The sequence below is a fragment of the Macrosteles quadrilineatus genome, unplaced genomic scaffold (assembly GCF_028750875.1).
Source record: "Macrosteles quadrilineatus isolate MER2022 unplaced genomic scaffold, UCM_ALF_1.0 Scaffold_1__1_contigs__length_201487025, whole genome shotgun sequence".
Lineage (NCBI taxonomy): Eukaryota > Metazoa > Arthropoda > Insecta > Hemiptera > Cicadellidae > Macrosteles > Macrosteles quadrilineatus.
The window spans coordinates 167,435,422-167,453,604 of NW_026542594.1; the positions used below are offsets into that span (position 1 = coordinate 167,435,422).

The window sequence follows — 18,183 nt, forward strand, 5'->3', positions numbered from 1 at the left end:
GCATCGTTATTCATTTTGACTTATATTCGAGTTCGTTTGGCTCTTCCAACCGACCCATTTTCATAATTTTGGTCTTAAAATAAAGCTATGCAAGCATATATTTATCATCAAGCATCATCAATAATTTAAATAATGTCTAACTCGACGAAAAAATTGATATTTTTGATTTTTTTACTAAATTAAAGATGAATTCCACAAGTTCAAATTACATAACCCTATATGTTTTGCTCTAAAAAACTTTAGTTAAATTCCAGCTTTCATTTGAGCTATTGATTATTAAGAACGGACTACCTAAAGCACACTGCTGAATCATGAATCAACAATAACTATAATCGTTTTAGTACTTATCTGCAATACGTAACACTATTTTTATTTAAGTTATTTTATATGTCTTGGTCTTAAAATACTTCTTAAAATAAAGGCTTTCATATGATATATTGATAGTTATAATCAGTTAAGTTCATGATACTGTATGCTCAATCAGAAAACATACATTTGATTATATATTGGATATGGAATTTAAGTTTAAGATTATTACACATTTAAATTATCCTGATCGTTCAATCCAATGTGCGTTCAATCCAATGTGCATTCGATCCAATGTACAGTAAAATGCAAAATTAATATTTTCTACTTGTTAGTCTACTTCTAGAGCTGACTGTACCCGTTGGATTGAATGAACAGTGGAGCGAATGAACAGGCAAATAATTTGTAAAATTACTTTTTGGAGTGAATGAAACATCTCGATATTTACAACTCTAAAAGTTGTTGCGTTATTACCTGTCTGTATAGTGTATAGCCTTCATCTCTGGCGATGCAATGCCCGCCCGCATCTTAGACCTTCCGGGACTCGAATCTTAGACCAAAGTCCGGGGCTCAAATCTTAGACCTTCCGGGACTCGAATCTTAGACCTTCCGGGACTCGAATCTTAGACCTTCCGGGACTTAGACCTTCAGCAACTCTCATTTTATAAACATTTATTTACAAAATATACATTGTGTGCCCAAGGAATAATCCCGCAAGGTCTAAAACAGTATCAGTGGATGAGTTTTTTTTTTTTTGCATTGACTGTACTCTTAGACCTTCGACATACTGCCAGATTAGACCCTCAGCAACAAGTACAAACTGCAAAATGTGTGTCGAAGGTCTAATTAGACCTTCCGGGACTTAGACCTTCAGCAACTGATCCGTATAGGCTATGACAGAGAAAACTTTTTAGGACAATATTTTAAAAGATTTGTAAGAGTGTGATTTAAAATGTCAACTATCTAAAGCTCATAAGGGACCATGATTCCTTTAGCATCTGTAATGTACAGATAAGTAGGGTAGGGATGAGCTAATCACAACATCATGTTCTTGACTACATGATTTTGTATTTTGTTACATAATGATGCAATGATGATGTTAGCATTTCTTTATACTTATAATTTTATATTAAAGCATATTTTTAAGATCTTATGATCGTTATATTTTAAGTATTTGTTAACTTTATGTAATGTAAAAAAGGAAATGTGAAATAAACTTGACTTTGTTGAGTATGAATTTTTTTACCTAAGTGATTACACCTAAAAAATCAGATCACTAGTTTATTTTAGCACTACTGTATTTTGTATTTTTTTTAGCACAATAATACAACTAGGCTCTGATACTCTCTCACTGATACTAGTGATATACTCTTTGATTACGATTTTAAAGCAAAGAAAAGTAAAAAAACATGCTGTTTCTAAAATTAAAATTTGTACTTAATAGTTTGGGCTTGCGAGTACAATGTGAATTATTTAAATTCATCACAAACCAGTATTTTAGCGAATTTCCCATATAGGGAATAAGCTATTACCACACCGTAGGTCGCATAGTAAGACCTGGACCCGGGACCGATTTACTTTATTGTTTTGATGTCCCCAGAGGCCAAAAACACCATCAGTTAAAATTCATTTATATTATATAGTACCGGGGGACCGAACCTTGCTCGGTTGAGGTTAATTAGGTTTAATAGTTAAACAATATCATATACAGACATTTTATAATTTTCAAAAACATTTGTATTACAAACCATAGATATTTGATCGCTATATTAAAAACAACTCTTTGATGTTAAAAGTATACGATTTATGAAAAATGACATTCTGATACACTTCTATGATCTTGCTGAAGTTTAAATGCTTTAAAGAACAACAATATGTCAAATAACACTTGTAATAAATATATTTACACCTACCACGTACTGTTTAAGACAGCCATACATATAAAATATGGTAAGTGGGGATTGATTTCGATTGGACACTCCAATTATTATCAGACCCAATAGGCAAATGATTCTGATAATGGGTCTGATGATGATTGGAATGTCCAGTCGAAATTGATCACCACTTACCATCGTTTATATGTATTTACCGTCTTGTGAGTAAACAGTATAAATGTATAAAGTGTAAATATATTTTTATTACAAGTGTGTTTTGACATATTTGTACTTTCAGGTAGTTTAAATAACACATACGATGCTGATCAAGAAGTTATTAAGTTTAAGCGCTACCATAGATAAAACATACTTGAGGAGTATGGAGTATCTATGGCGCTACTTACTTGCACAGCATTTTTCTCCCCTCTAGTCATTGAAACCTGTGGTTTGACTTTTACACTCATTAATGACTGCAGATAAAAATATGATATAAACTAAATCATATTATAGAATCAAAATGGCTTGTGACAAAAAGTGACAATGATTTTTCACTTTTTTACTACTACTTAGGCCTATAAAGAAATTGAGATTCAGTTTTTTTCATTGGGATTTAGAATATGGTAATTCTTTAAAATCCCCAGGTCCTAGATATAGTTAGTTTACTTGGAATGCCTCAGTACTTCAGGGATTAAGTTTTGGTGGAGGAAAGCCAAGTAAAATAATCAGTATTTGATTTGGAACTATTTTTACCCCTGTATCAAGTAATTTTCAGAGTAATATTTGCTCTTTAAAAGTTACAACTAACTGAAGGTTTTACCTTTGTACTGTATTTTTTGTAATTTGCTATACTGTGGATGGGGAACTGATGGGAACCATCGATCTCTATTATGATGGGAACCCGCAGTTGATTGGTGAATTCACATGATTATGCTGCATCCAATAGTCAATGGTTGCATATATCTTCCTCACGGCTAGTTTTTGAATAGTGAACGAGAAATATGAATGCTTCCAAGAATGTCAACACAAAAACAACGTGTTAAATAAATTTATTTTGAAAATCTTTTATTTAATTTTTTACATTATTTAGTATAATAAATAAAATATAAAATAAATCTCTATTTATTACATTTCAAAACAATTTCTAAATTCTGACAAGATTTTGATCAACTCTTTTTATTATTTACCTACCTAATATTGATCCACATAAATTTCTTTTGCACATTCTTTTAGTCCAAGTGTGCATTAAGTATCCAGTAGTAGTCCTCCTTAAGTATCCAGGATAGTAGCATGGTTCACTTTGATAGAGAAACTGACTTGGAAAACTTTAAAACTATACAATGCATGAGTTTTGTAAACCATATACAAGTATCTAACTTTTTCAATGAGGGGAAAGGTTTACTATTTATCCATTTAAATATTAGAAGTTACAGTAGGAACATTGATGCCGCATTGGTTTTGTTACAAAGTCTAAACATAGAATTTGATTGTATTGCATTTACTGAGGCGTGGACCCATGATTTGAAGACATTGAATCACATCGACGGATACGATTTATTTAATACAGACATCAACTGGAACAGAAACGACGGTGTTATCGTGTACTTGAAAACGGAACTTTGCGGAACAATGCAACAGATAAGACTGGGTGAAGCGACTGGATTACGACTTGACTGTACTCTGGACTCCAAACATTACAGCATCTTACAGTTTACCGTAGCCCATCCATGAATATTGATTTGTTTTTAAATGATCTAGAAACCTACTGCATTACTACCAACAATTCAAATACTCACATTTTTATGGGTGATATAAACATTGACATTTTACCAGAGTCAAAACAAACAAATTTTAAAGAGATTTACTTAAATATAATGTATTCAGCTGGTTTTATTGAATTAATAAATAAACCTACAAGAGAAGTTAATAACTCTAAAACTTGCATTGATCACATTTTTGTCAAACACTATGACTGTAACAAGTTGACTTCGTGTGTACTTAAAACTGACATAACTGATCACTACACTCTTATAGCAAAAATTGAACTTGACAACATTACAGCTCAACCTGAAACCTGCAACATGTACTTGGACTCGGGTGTTCTGAGTGGCTTGATGGCGGTCCAGTCGTGGGATCACGTCCTTGCACATCAGGATGTTAATGATTGTTGTGACGCTTTTTTAAACACATTTTCTAGTTTGAAACTTAATGCAATGCGTGTGAAAACCCACCTCTAGATTTAAGAAATTAAAGCCATGGATAAAAACAGAGTTAATATTTGCTATTAGAAAACGAGATAAAATGAGCAAACTGGTTAAAGCGTTAAAGCCCGACCTTTTGATGAGCAATTAAAATTTCAATTTCAAGCTTTTAGAAACCAGTTATCAAATAAAATAAAAACTACAAAACAAAACTTTTACAATAACAGCCTCTGTTGACAACCCCAGATTATTTTGGAAACATATCAATGAATTTAATGGAGCAAATATAAAGAAATGCAATTTTCCTGTTTCTCTTTTCCAGCAACCGTCGGACGCAGGTGGAGGGGGTTTGGGGGCGGTGGCTAACTCGTTTAATGAATTTTTCTCTAGTGTTGGTAATAGGTTGGCGAGCGAGTTGCCACCGCCCGTGGGTCCGCCACTGGTCGACGATGCTTTGTTCAGTGTGGGGCGTGAACTACGACTGGAGCCTGTCTCTGACAGTCAGTTGGCCGAGTGTGTGAGGGAAATGCGAGGCGGTTCTGCTCCCGGGTTCGATGAATTTCCAGCCAAAATATTAAAAATCATCTGCAAGACATTTGACCACCTCTCAAACATCTTATTAACTTGAGTATTACTTCAGGCATATTTCCAAACAGATTTAAAATAGCTAAGGAAATTCCTCTTTATAAGTCCGGACAAAAAGATGACAAAAATAATTATAGACCAATCACATTGTTAAGTGTATTATCTAAAGTGTTAGAGAAATGTGTCAAAATTCAACTCCAAAATTATTTAAATCAACATGGAATTCTATCAGAACAACAGTTTGGGTTTAGAAAAGGTAAAAATACTACCGACGCACTATTTCTTATCAATAAAACTTTAATCGAGTCAGTGAATAAAAATGAAAAAATACTAATTGCATTCATAGATCTTGCTAAAGCGTTTGACTCTATTGATAGGAAAATTCTTTTCAAAAAGTTAGAATATTTGGGAGTAAAGGGATTAGCCCTGGCATGGTTTAAAAGTTATTTAAGCAAAAGAACTCAAGTAGTATCAATTAATAACGTTATTAGTGATCAAATAAATGTAGATTTTGGAATTATTCAAGGTTCTACAATGGGGCCTTTACTATTTTTAATTTACATAAATAACATAGATAAAATTGATATTTCTGGTAAAATATTTTTGTTTGCAGATGACACAGCGGTAATCTTTAGGGCACGTACTTGGGAAGAGGTTTTTAATATTGCATCATCAGAATTACAAATATTAAAAAGATGGTTCTCAGAAAACATTTTAACAATGAATGTCAGTAAAACAAAATGTTTGCCTATCGCACTTCGTCCCGCTAGCGAGCCGCCCGCCGAACTCAGACTAGCCTTGCACTCATGTGGCACCGCAGGCAGCGATTGCAACTGCCAAATTATTGAAACTGTGTCGCAGTATAAATACCTGGGCATTATAATGGATTCTAAATTGAAATGGGAAAGTCATATACATTTTTTAAAAACAAAACTTAGAAAAATGATTTATGTTTTTTACCAATTAGGTCAAATTTTACGACATGAAGAAATTAAAAAAATTTACTACGCCTACGTTCAATCTCATCTGCAGTATGGTTTAATAGCTTGGGGAGGGGCTTATTCATCAGTAATTGAACCTTTGTTCGTAATTCAAAAATCAATAATTAGAGCTGCGTTAAGAAAACCGAGACGTTATTCTACTGTTCATCTGTTCAAAGAATCCCAGTTTTTATCAATAAGGCAGCTATATGTTAAAAGCTTATTCATACATTCATTTGGACCTTATCGCCTCGCCAGTAGTTCATGACTATCATACCAGAAAATCAGTGATGATAGGATTACGGGTCCCAAGAGTTCTCAAATCAATCAATTTAACAAATTCCTTTTACATTGCTAATTGCTTGTTGCGTAATATTCCTCCAGAAATTAGGGACCTGCGAGTGTCACTGAGTGTATATAAGAGGGTTATCGCTAATTGGCTGATGGAGATAGGCCTTGACAATACAGAGTCGCTTATCAGCCCAGAATATCTCGTTTAGACCTAACCAACTGATAACTGGACTATCTATTGTACCTTCCACAGCACTCTTACTTGACGGAATCCACGCCTCAGTAAAAAATTTGGTTTGAAAGAAAAAATTTATGCTTTAATTGGATGTATTGCAAACAATGTGCACCCCTTGTTATTGATTGCACGTTGCATATGGTTTTTAGGTTATTTTATAACTGTTATAGTATTAATTGTATAGTGTTATTTTACCAGGTTATTGTTAGTTCTTTTTTTTATGTGTATTGTGAAGTGACTGGAGTCTAAACCTTCGCTAACTCATCACGATGTTGTCCCCTGGCACTGCGGAGTGGGGGAAGCACAGCATTCTATTGGCTGAGGAAAAACCATTACCACAACAATACGGTATGGCCTCGATGGTCTAATGGATAACGTGCCGGGCTGACAATGTAAAGGTACCAGGTTCGAATCCTCTCGGTAGCACTAACTTTTTGTCTAAGATTTTTGCATGATCAGCAAGTTTGGTTAGTTTGATTAGGTTATGACAGTTTAATTTGTTAATTAAAACATTATACAATTCAATTTGAGCTATTATAGTTTTAGTTTAGAACTATTTTTTTTCTATTAGTAAACCTTCGTTCGATTTTTTTATTATCAGCAAGTTTGGTTGGTTTTGTTAGGTTATGACAGTTTAATTTTATAGTTAATAAATTATAAAATTGAATTTAAGGCATTTATAATTTTATTTTATGAACAGAACTATTTTTTCGATTAGTAAACCTTCATTCGCTTTTTATTTTAAATCTTTTTTATATAATCTGCAAGTTTGGTTGGTTAGGTTAGTTTATGACAGTTTAATTTTATAAATATTCATTTTTTAACTTATTGAAAAACTGCAGCATAGGTTTATGCATGTAAAACAACGCGGGCTTGTTTGGACGCCGTCTAGAGGGGAGGTGGAGGGAGAATCATTTCCCCCACTCCGCAGCGCCAGGGGACAACATCGTGATGAGTTAGCGAAGGTTTAGACTCCAGTTTGTGAAGTGTGAAGAACTTTTATTTTGACAGCAGACAGCTAAGGACTCTATCACGCACAGGTCATTGTGACCCATGTGATATTTTTATTTTTTTGTATTTATTGCTGCAACAGTGTGTAATAAATAAAGAATTTTCTCTCTCTCTCTCTTTTCTCTCTCTCCAGTATCAAGTAAGGTCGGATTTTTTTTTTGACAAACGTGTACGGCTAGACCCAAAATACATTTTAAAATTAAAAACAAATACATTAATCTTGATTTAAACCAAACGATAAGGAATTAACTCAGGACCAACAATTAAGCTTGAAAAATACACCACAGCTCATTCTCTAGCAGGCCCAATTTTGAAGACTCCCGGGAAAACACACTGATAGGTTATCATAGAGCATAATGCTCTGTGTAGGTTATGAAAGAATGATAGCTGACTGAAAAAATACCCCCGCCGCAGCAAACCTGCCGACTAAGCGAATTTCCATTTGTCTAAATTGATTTTCAAATCTAAAAATAACATTAGGTTTAACGAGTACCTAGGTTTGCTGCTACAAGGAAACTAATAAAGTCTGTTTTTTAGGAAAATATTAATAGCTTAGTATAAAATAAATATATTTTTAACGTTTGGTCAAAATATGTCAATAAACAAGCAAACTACAACATTTTACAATATTCTCCAAAAGAATAACATAGGAATTCTAAATTTACAATTTTTTGAATTTTCTTTGTACAAAAACAAATTTCTTTGGAAATTTGGAGGAGAATTTTCTTTGAATTAACCGTACAAAAACACTTTGATATACTAAATTATTTGTTTTTTAAGCTCGTTTAAAAGGTCCAGAGAGAAATTGAGAAATTTTGTATTTTGAGGGTCAAAAATGAGAAAAACCATTATTTACCCCATAAAACCCCGTTCCCATGGTCCGATCATGCTGGTTCGCGAAATCATTCAAGTTTATCCTGCCTTACACCTTTAAACCAAATTTCATCAAAATCGGACAAAAATTACTCAAGTTATCGCGTTCACGGACGTATATATATATACATAAATAAAAGTTTGAACGAATGGTGTTTTTGGCCTCTGGGGATATCAAAATTAGGGATGGTCAAGTCTCGAAATTTCGGGAAATTTTCGGGAAATTTTCAATCTCGTTACACGAGACGAGATTACTTTTTGGCCGAGATTTTTTTTGAGACGAGAATAAAAAAAAAAAAAAAAAAAAAAAATTAAAAACGCCTGCAGAAAGTCAATGCAATACCCGCAATACAGGACCGTGTTGTAGTTGCGTTTCCTTTTCGAAGGCGTTCTTATTTAATTAATTCTTTTAATGTAAATATTACTTTAATTCTTTTAATGTAAATATTACTTTCATTATTTTAATAATATTACTTTAATAACATTTGAGAAGTTTTGTTAAGTGTAAGCAGTGTGAGGAATGTTTTATTACTATAAAAAAAGTCAAAACAAGTAACTATTTTATAAAAATTAATATTGCTTTTATTTTATGATTTATTTTATTTTAGGATAAGTTGAACTCTATCCTAACTGATATCACCATGTTTCCTAATCGTAGGCATTTTTAATAAGTTAGGCGTGATTAATAAAAAAATGTTATGCTGATGTTATTTAATGAAAGATTGTAAATATTCTTGCCTATTATCATTATTTTAGTATTTAAACAGTCATCTAACAATGTTACAAAATCAGGTAAAAATTTCGAACGTGCATTTCCCGTTGTGTATGAGAAGAGAAATCTCGTCTCGATCTCGTCTCGAAATTTTATGAGAAATAATAAATCTCGTCTCGTCTCGTCTCGAACTAAAAATCCAATCTCGTCCATCCCTAATCAAAATGAAAAAGAAAATCGGTCCCGGGCCTAGGTCTTACCGTGCCACATACGGTATAGCTATTTCCCTATAGGGAAATTCGCTAATAAGCATTGTACTAAATATTTAAACAAATAATCCCAGGAGTTTAAAGTATGAAAAACTCATCATAACATTGATCTACCCTATTCATTTCTTTAACCATACTCCCAAGGGAATCAGCATTACGTATTACTTATTAGTTGCCTATTAATGCTATAATAATCTATAGCATTACATTATTGATGTAGATTAAATAGAAAATAAATCAGTTATTTACTGATCAGTAAATAAATTCTTTAAGACAGCTACACTAAATAAATCAATGTTTAGGTTAATTAATTTAACATGTTTCACTCCATCACCACCCGAATTGATCTTTTAAATAAAAATAATAGTTATTTGTGCAACTAGTGAGAAAAGTGAGCAATTGACTCACTCGAGAGAAATCCTTACTCACGAGCCGTAGGCGAGTGAGGAATGGTTTCTCGAGTGAGGCAATTGTACTTTGAACACGAGTTGCACATTATACTTTTCCTACAGTTACCATAAAACAAATAAATTTGTGAAGAAACATAACCTATTTTTACACAGAAGTGAACTTTTAATTTAACATTTAATGTGAAGGGAAGGTGAAGTGACAAATACAACAGTAGAACAGTACAACAGCTGACCAGCTGATTTACAGCCAGTGCTGCCAACGTATTTCGTGCGCATACGACGTTGCCTGCATGTTACGCGCTCACTATTTCGTGCCTTCACGTTGCAAATCTGGAGTGAGACAAAGTAATTAGAGTGAGACAATGTTAACATTGTCTCACTGATGAGCGAATTGGCCACTTTGCTTTCTCAAATCAGTGAGAGCACATGTACATTGTTAGGTAACTGTAGGAAAAAGTTTTAATCAGCTTTAATCAGGCTTTTGTAAGGAAATGATCCTAAAAGCATTCAATGATGCAATTAGTAGTCCGAAGCCTGATTGCGCCTGTAACTTTGAAATAAGAGTTGTCTATGGCAAAGTGAATGCATGTTTCAATATTAAGGACTAGCTGTACCCACGGGCTTTGCCCCGTTTAACTTCATAAGTATTTGCATGGCTCAATCACGTCCCGGTTGAAGTTCGTTCGCTACACTCACTCACCTTTAGGTTGCAAATTAGCTGTTGTCATAAATTTTAAAAAGTTATCCCTTTTATTGTTTATAATACTTTGATAAAGGTTTTTATGTTTTAATATATATTTAACATAGGAGAATTTAAACGTTGTTAAGTGCACAGGTGTGCTGCGATTGGGGTTTAATACATTTGGACTTATTCAAAAGTAAAATAGTTTTCTGTGCTGCACTCTGTAGAAACACTGTGGCACTATTTCAAATCATGACTAATGCTAAATACAGAATGTTGTAATTATTCAAACCTACAAAACAGTTGGTGAAAGTAAACATCTGCTTTTAAATTATATTTATTTGTAAACATTGTAAAAGGGTGTCCCAATAAGAACGCCGGATTTGAAATGTTAACAAACCATATATATTCATGCTAAATTTACAATATGAAACATGAATCTTAAAGCATAGTATCTCCGATTAGTAATTGAGTATTATGTCTTGTAAGTGTCAACCTGCCAAATACTGACAGGCCCGACATCTCTTGACAAAGTTTTCCGTCATTTTTTCTTACACTTCCTGTTGAATTCCATTAATGGCACGAATCATTTCCTCCTTCAAGTCTTGGATTGGTTGAGGATTATTGGCGAAAACAAACGACTTTAAATATCCCCGGAATAGAACTGAGCCAATTTATTCGAACTTAGAAATCAATCTTCGGACAGATGGATCATTTGGTGCATTGTCCCGGCCGTAAATAGTGCGCAGCTTCCGTGCTTGTAGTGCACTTTAACTATGACCACGCGTTGTTCCGTCGTGTAGCGATTCATGACTACAAATGGGACCTAATACTGATAACATTGCTGATAATTTGGGAATTTATATTGAAATACAGATAAGGATAAGACGCTCCTCAAATCCGGCGTTCTTACTGGGACACCCTTTAGATAAAAAAGTCTTACATTGGCCCACTTCTTAAAACCCTCTTGGGCAGAGCCCTTTTGACAGATCTGCACCAAACTTCACTCGAACCATCCTTGAAAGATGCTTAGTGTCTGAAAGTTTCATTACAATCTATCGAGCGGTTTCGGAGTCCATAACAAATATACATATATATATATACATACACACATAAATAGGTTCCTCTTTTATAGATATAGATATCATCAGGATAATGTGACATAGGACTTAGGCAAAAGCTTATGTTATAACATGTGTTTAACATGTCTACTTTTAGCTCTCACATAAACAATAACTTAACCATACTCTTTTAAAAGAGTTGAAGTATTCTACATTAAAACTTACTTGAGTTTTATAAGAATTTATTTTGATCCAATTTTAAAACTTAGTTAGCATGACAAAAACAGTTTTGAACTCTCCCCCAGTCAATTTAGTGGAGGCAAAGTTAGTTCAGGTGGGAAACTATAAGTTTACTGGGAAGGTTCTTGGTAAGGGATCGTTTGCAGTTGTCAGAGAAGCTGTCCATGTGCCAATGAATGTTTACGTATCTGTAAAAGTTATGGACCTGACAAAATGCAACACCTATATGCTTAAAAACCATCTCAGGGAAGCTAATATTCTTCAAAGTTTAAACCATCCTTTTGTACTGACGCTTTTTGAGACAATGGCATACCATAATATATACTATGTGGTTACTGAGATAATCCAGGGAGGAAATCTTTGTGACTTTGTTCAACAAAAGAAAGGGAAAATAGATGAAACTACCACAAGAAGATTCAGCCGGCAGATTGCATCAGCTTTGCAATACTTACATACGAGAGGTATTGTCCATAGAGACTTGAAGTTGGAGAACGTCATGTTGGATGCTGGGAAGAGAAATGTTAAGCTTGTAGATTTTGGTTTAACCAACACTTGGTCTCTGGACTCTCCACTCAAGACACTCTGCGGTTCGCCGGAGTATTGCGCTCCAGAACTATTTTTACGAGGCACCAAGTACGGCCCAGAGGTGGACATGTGGGCATTCGGAGTAATTATGTTTGCGTTGGCTGCTGGAAAGCTACCATTTCCCTGTCTTTCTAATGTATTGAAAACACCAGAAAAGAGAGGACAGTTTATACAAATAATTTACAAAGGGTTATCTGAAGCTAACATTAAATTGATAAAACATTATTCTCTCGATTTTATTCCTTTGATCAAAGGGCTTATGAATCCTCGTTGGGAAGAACGACTGACGATAAACAGTATCTTCCGCGATCCTTGGATAACCAACAAGGGTCATTGGGTGGACGTACCGCACGAATTACTAGATACTAATGATGAGGAGAACATTATCCGACAGTTGAGCTTCAAGTTGAAAACATCACCGGAAAGGGTTAAAGCAGAATTGAAATTACAGCCAACAGGTGAAACAGCAGGTTATTTCAATATCATGAAACTCAAAGAAATGCTGAAAAGACATAAGCCAATGTTTACTGTTAAGTTTGATATTTCTCAAAGCAATTCGTTCATTGAAAGTTCTTTTCCAAAGAAACATTGCTCTAAGCAAACCCTAGTTGGTCCAAAAGTCTCACTGTTAGGAAATGCAATGAAACTTAATGAAGTTATACTTAAAGACAAATACTTGCAAAGAAGAGTATTGACACCTTCATCAACAACAACAAATGAATCCAGCAAAGGGAGAGCTGACGGTTTAGGGAGAGAAGCAAAAGTTGTCCTGCCAAAAATTAAATCTTTAAATTCTAATTGTTCGACCCCATTATCTACTCTTAGCAGTGAAAAAAGGACAAGAAATAAATTGGTTAAAGTAAACACTGCATTGAGGAAAAGTTTAACGATAGGAAATGTAATACTACCTTCCAAATTAGATGTAACACCTAGCGCAAAGTCTCTTTTTAAGCAAAAACAAACGTGTCAAAAAGTTTAGTTTCAAATTAATTGAGATTGTAAACGTAAACCCTTGTATGGAAATAGCCTAAGCCGGTGCAGCTTAATGACAGTGTTCTGTCGTGGTTACAAAATGAAAGGATAATAAACTACCATTGAAATATTCATAGGAAAGAAAAATAATCATACTTTATTGTAAAAGCTTACACCAATTGCTTCACTTATGTAAGCATAGAGTAAACTATCACAAAGGTGCTGTAATCGTTTTGAGAGCAGAGCGCTTTAAGTGCAATTGAGGTCAATAGAAAATAAACCACCTTTACCAACTCTTCTGGTGTATTTATTAAAACTGTAGTTCAGAAAAATTATGTTTTAAAATTTGACAGATTGACAGATTAAGGCTCGTCACACACTGCCTCCGGTCCGGTTTATTCTGATCCGGTGTTTTTCGCCGGATCCGGCAAATTTCCACACACTGCATCAGGCGTTCCAGTTCCGGCGACCAGTCTATGCGAGGACAGCGGATACTGTCAGTTGAAGAAGTGTTCAATCAACAACTGTTTGCAAAAGTTATAACAAAATTTAGGCTAATTTTAACAATGAGTGACAGTGACAGCGACGAAGAGATCATAGTAGGGTTAGTAGTATTAAATTGATCACTTATTTCTTCCCAAATATTTTCCTCAATAACTAAGTTGTAGTAGCCCTTGTGGCCCAGGTCGTATAGAACAGGGTACTCCTGCACTTGCACAATCAATTTCTCTTCTAATGACATTTTGTAACAAAACTTACAGCGTATAAACAATCACCAAAAAACCACGTCTGCTGCTACGTGGTGATTAGGAGTTGAGCGCATGCGCGAGCTCTCCGGTGCCGGAAGCTTGCCTGAAGCCTATCGCTTCTCGACTGAAATAATTTTAACGGAGAGCACCTGACGCACCGGACCTGATGCAGTGTGGGCACTTCCATTTGAATTAATGGTTTTAGAATTTACCTGATCCGGCATGCCTGATCCGATTTCACCGGACTGGACGCAGTGTGTGACGAGCCTAACAATGCAAACTGGTACCATTACATTGCTAACTTAATAGACAGGTTTAATTTATACTAAACAATTGATAATTGGGATCTGAGAGTTTAATCAAATAATTGGACTGTTGTAGTAAAACAAATTAATAACACTTTACAAAATTGACCAGTTTGGGATAAAACTGGCCAGTAAAACAAGTATATGAGATAAAATATAATTAAATTTAACATAAGGTTTTCAAATTTACAGTCAGAACAAAAAATGAAGATAAGGCTAGCAGTGTCTCCTATGATGCATGAAATATAGCCTAGCCTTCAAAATTAGAATATTGCACAAAGCAATCTCCAGATCTAATAATATAAATATATTATTTTTGTGTTGTCCTAGGACACTAGGTACGAGCCTGGGGTTGTTTTTCCCATTACTTCAGGCTAGTAGGGGTTACAGCATTATCACTTTGGTAAAATCCATTGGTGGTTTTGTGGGATTTAAACCCGGGACCTCAGGGACCGAAGTCCCGCGCTCTAACCACTAGACTAGCTTGTTCCCCAGATCTATTATTTGATATATCTGTAATGTATAGCAATATGTTCAGTGTAAACATTTGGAAATGATATAATCGATAAATATATAGTAGGGTAGCCTTAAGCCATAGGACTGATCACAGTAAAAATTTGCAAAAATGGGTACTTTCCTGTTAAAGGGAACATTCATTATTATCGATGATTTTTTTCGATATATCGATATTTTTGTTTCCGATCAGATCTATTACAAATTGACAACAACAACTAACTGATCTTGTTAGGCTAAAATAGTCTATATGGATTAAGAAATGAAACTGTTCTAAGCTAACCTAACATAACCAACCAAACTTGCTGTACCATTTAAAACTTCCGTTTGGGTTTGATAATAGAAAAGGCAAGTTAAACACGGAATTTTTAAATGTTACAGCAAGTTTGGTTAGTTATGTTAGGTTATTTTTTTTAGAACAGTTTATACTGAACAATATTTATCGTAGTTGTCAGCTGATAATATGTTTCAATTTGTTAATATCGATACATCGAAAAAAATTATCGATAATAATGAATGTTCCCTTTAACAGGAAAGTACCCAAAAATGTCTTTTGTTTTGTTAAAAAAAAACAACTGTAATTTCATCCAAAAGTTTCAAAAATCATATTTACGTTATTGGATTTGCACTAAAATATTTCCTTACCAGATGTATGGCGGTGAATCTTGAGGTACCCAAGTAAACAACACAAGCACAATGTACTTTTTGTATTTGTTTATTAAATATTAAAAGTAAACAGTTATGTACATCAACTTTTCATGTATTCTCCTAAATGTACAATATATAATATGAAATAAACATTTGTTAACCCTAGCAGTGGCCAATGTTAGAAGTGGGGAATGGCCAACCCATTTTGGCGATTTTGCAGACCTTTTTTTGAAAATTCGTAAAAATTCAACCATACAAGTAAACCTAGCCAACCTCATATTCATTTTGTTCGCAGGGTGTCCACATTCTGGAAAGTCAGGGATAGTCATGGAAAGTCATGGAAAAAAAATTATGGTCATTGAAAGTCATGGAAATAGGCAAAAAGTCATGGAAAGTCATGGAAATCCCCAATGATGGATGGATTTCAGGGGACCTTTCAATGCTCTAGTCGGCCGTAACCGTGACAATTGTAGCATTTTTCCGAATTTTTCACAAATGTACGACAATTTCAATTTATACAGTTGTCTTAGTTATGGGTTTTGAGTTTGTATTAGTCCATTGTTGTACCTATTGTACTCCATTGTTATCTGTTAATACATATTTCAATATTTTCTGTGAAATAACTTGTCTAGGCAGTATTATTCGTGTGTGTACGGTATATTATAATTTTTGAGTTAAGTTCGTGAGTCATGGAAATCAATGGTTAATGGTCATGGAAAGTCATGGAAAGTCAGGGAAATTGATGACAAAATTTCTGTGGACACCCTGGTTCGGAAAGAACAGGAGAATCTAGAAATAGTAATATCATAATGATTTAGACAGTGTATTTTATCGATAAAGTGAAAAAAATAAAAAAATTTGAATTTTTTTTTTGAAATTTCAAAAGCGGCCTTGGTATTTTTTTTCTACGGATTTCTTTATGGGAAATTCATTATATACATTTTGTAGAAAATCTAATTCCCTACATAGAAATATATAACATGTTAGGAAAATATTTTTTTTTTATAAGTTTTTGGGGCGAAATATAATGACAAACGGAGAACCGAAAAAATTGAGAACCGTACAGTGTTAGTTTATGTTGTAAAAAGTTCTATAATACATGTGTATACTAATAATGATATATACATGTTTGTAAAGCTAATGAAGTAAGGAATCAAAAAAAGTCATAAAGTTTATGGTAAAAATAATTTTTTACCTATAAACATACGTATATAAAATAATGTTTATATATTTTAGCGATTTCTCGAAAAACAAAATTCACAGTACTTAGTATACAACTTTTGTACCAAATTTTTTTACTTCAAACCAACATAATAATCTTGTAGTGTATTCAATTACCAACATAAAAATGTATAACATGTTAGAAATATTTTTTTGTAGGTACGTAATAGGGACATAATAATACAATAACCGCAAAACCGCAAATAAGTGTAAACTATAGCCTACAGTGTTTGCTTGGTTGTGAAACATTATGTAGGCTGATGATATGTAGCCTACATATTTGTAAAGCCAATGAAGTAAGGAATCCAAAAAAGTCATAAGTATGATGGTAAAAAGTTATTTTCACCTATGATTATGTAGGCCTATCAATTTGAGAACGTTTTGAATTTTTTGCGCATTTCGAGAAAATGGAGTGTACAGTATTTAGTAGCCTATATAATTTTTTACCAAATTTTTTACACCCAAACCAATATAAACATGTTGTAGTGTATTCATTTACCTTTACAAAAATGTATAACACCTTGGGTAAATCATTATAACCCCTCTGAATGTCATATTTATGCATGAAGATAACTGTTATACACACACACAACACTTCACTTACACTAACACTACGAACTAATAACATATTTAGTAATAAATCGCGGATAAAACTATTACGGCAACAACACAAACAAACAATGGCAATACAAGACAGCTGACAGACTGTGGCAGTAATGACTCACTTCCGTCGTCTACATCACTGTCTACATGCGAGCATACAGAAATAACCCTGAGTGCAGGGCTGCCACTCTCTGAATCTAAATTTCTTCCTCTTCAAAATGATATACTATATGACTAGTAATAATAACTTTCACTGTATATAATTCGTATTTTCCATACTGTCACCAGACGACTGTTGGCCATTTGTTAGAAATTTCGAAAACAGCTGTTTTCATAAAATCGTACCGATTGTGCAATCAATATTTAGTTATAAATATCACTACCACAATGAAGATAAAATCAATGGCTATCCAGTGGTATCACCCGCAACATCCCAAGACGAAAATTACCCGAGCAGGGTAATGCCAAACAAGACGTGTTTTGCCAGTTCCCAAGTGTCGGCTGCAAAAGTCTTACCGCGCCAAAATTTCATTTGATTTCTAATCGTCGTGACATTGTTATATACCTGCTACAGGGTTTGTTTATGTAATCAAATGAAAGTTCAGAATGTGATCTTTCGAATGGTATATATATTATTCTAATCTGAGTTGATTGTACGTGTTTTTTTTACCGTTAAAAAAATTTCGGCCCATACCGTAACCAGACGACTTTGGCCATTCTAAGCATCAACGTCATACCGTAACCAGACGACGGTTGGCCACTGCTAGGGTTAATATTTACAACATCGTACACAAAGTGATTGATTTTACTGCAATGTATATTCAGATTTTAAATTTTTTTTGTTTTTTAAGGAAAAGTTG

At 33.9% G+C, this 18,183-nt stretch overlaps 1 protein-coding gene across 1 annotated transcript; it reads left to right on the forward strand.

The window, feature by feature from the left end:
• The first annotated feature begins 11,761 nt into the window (after window positions 1-11,761).
• LOC129002461 (hormonally up-regulated neu tumor-associated kinase-like) lies at window positions 11,762-13,789 on the forward strand. The gene is made up of 2 exons (XM_054430291.1): window positions 11,762-12,448; window positions 13,646-13,789. The coding sequence occupies exons 1-2, from the start codon at window positions 11,762-11,764 to the stop codon at window positions 13,787-13,789; spliced, it is 831 nt and encodes a 276-aa protein (XP_054286266.1).
• The last annotated feature ends 4,394 nt before the right edge of the window (window positions 13,790-18,183 follow it).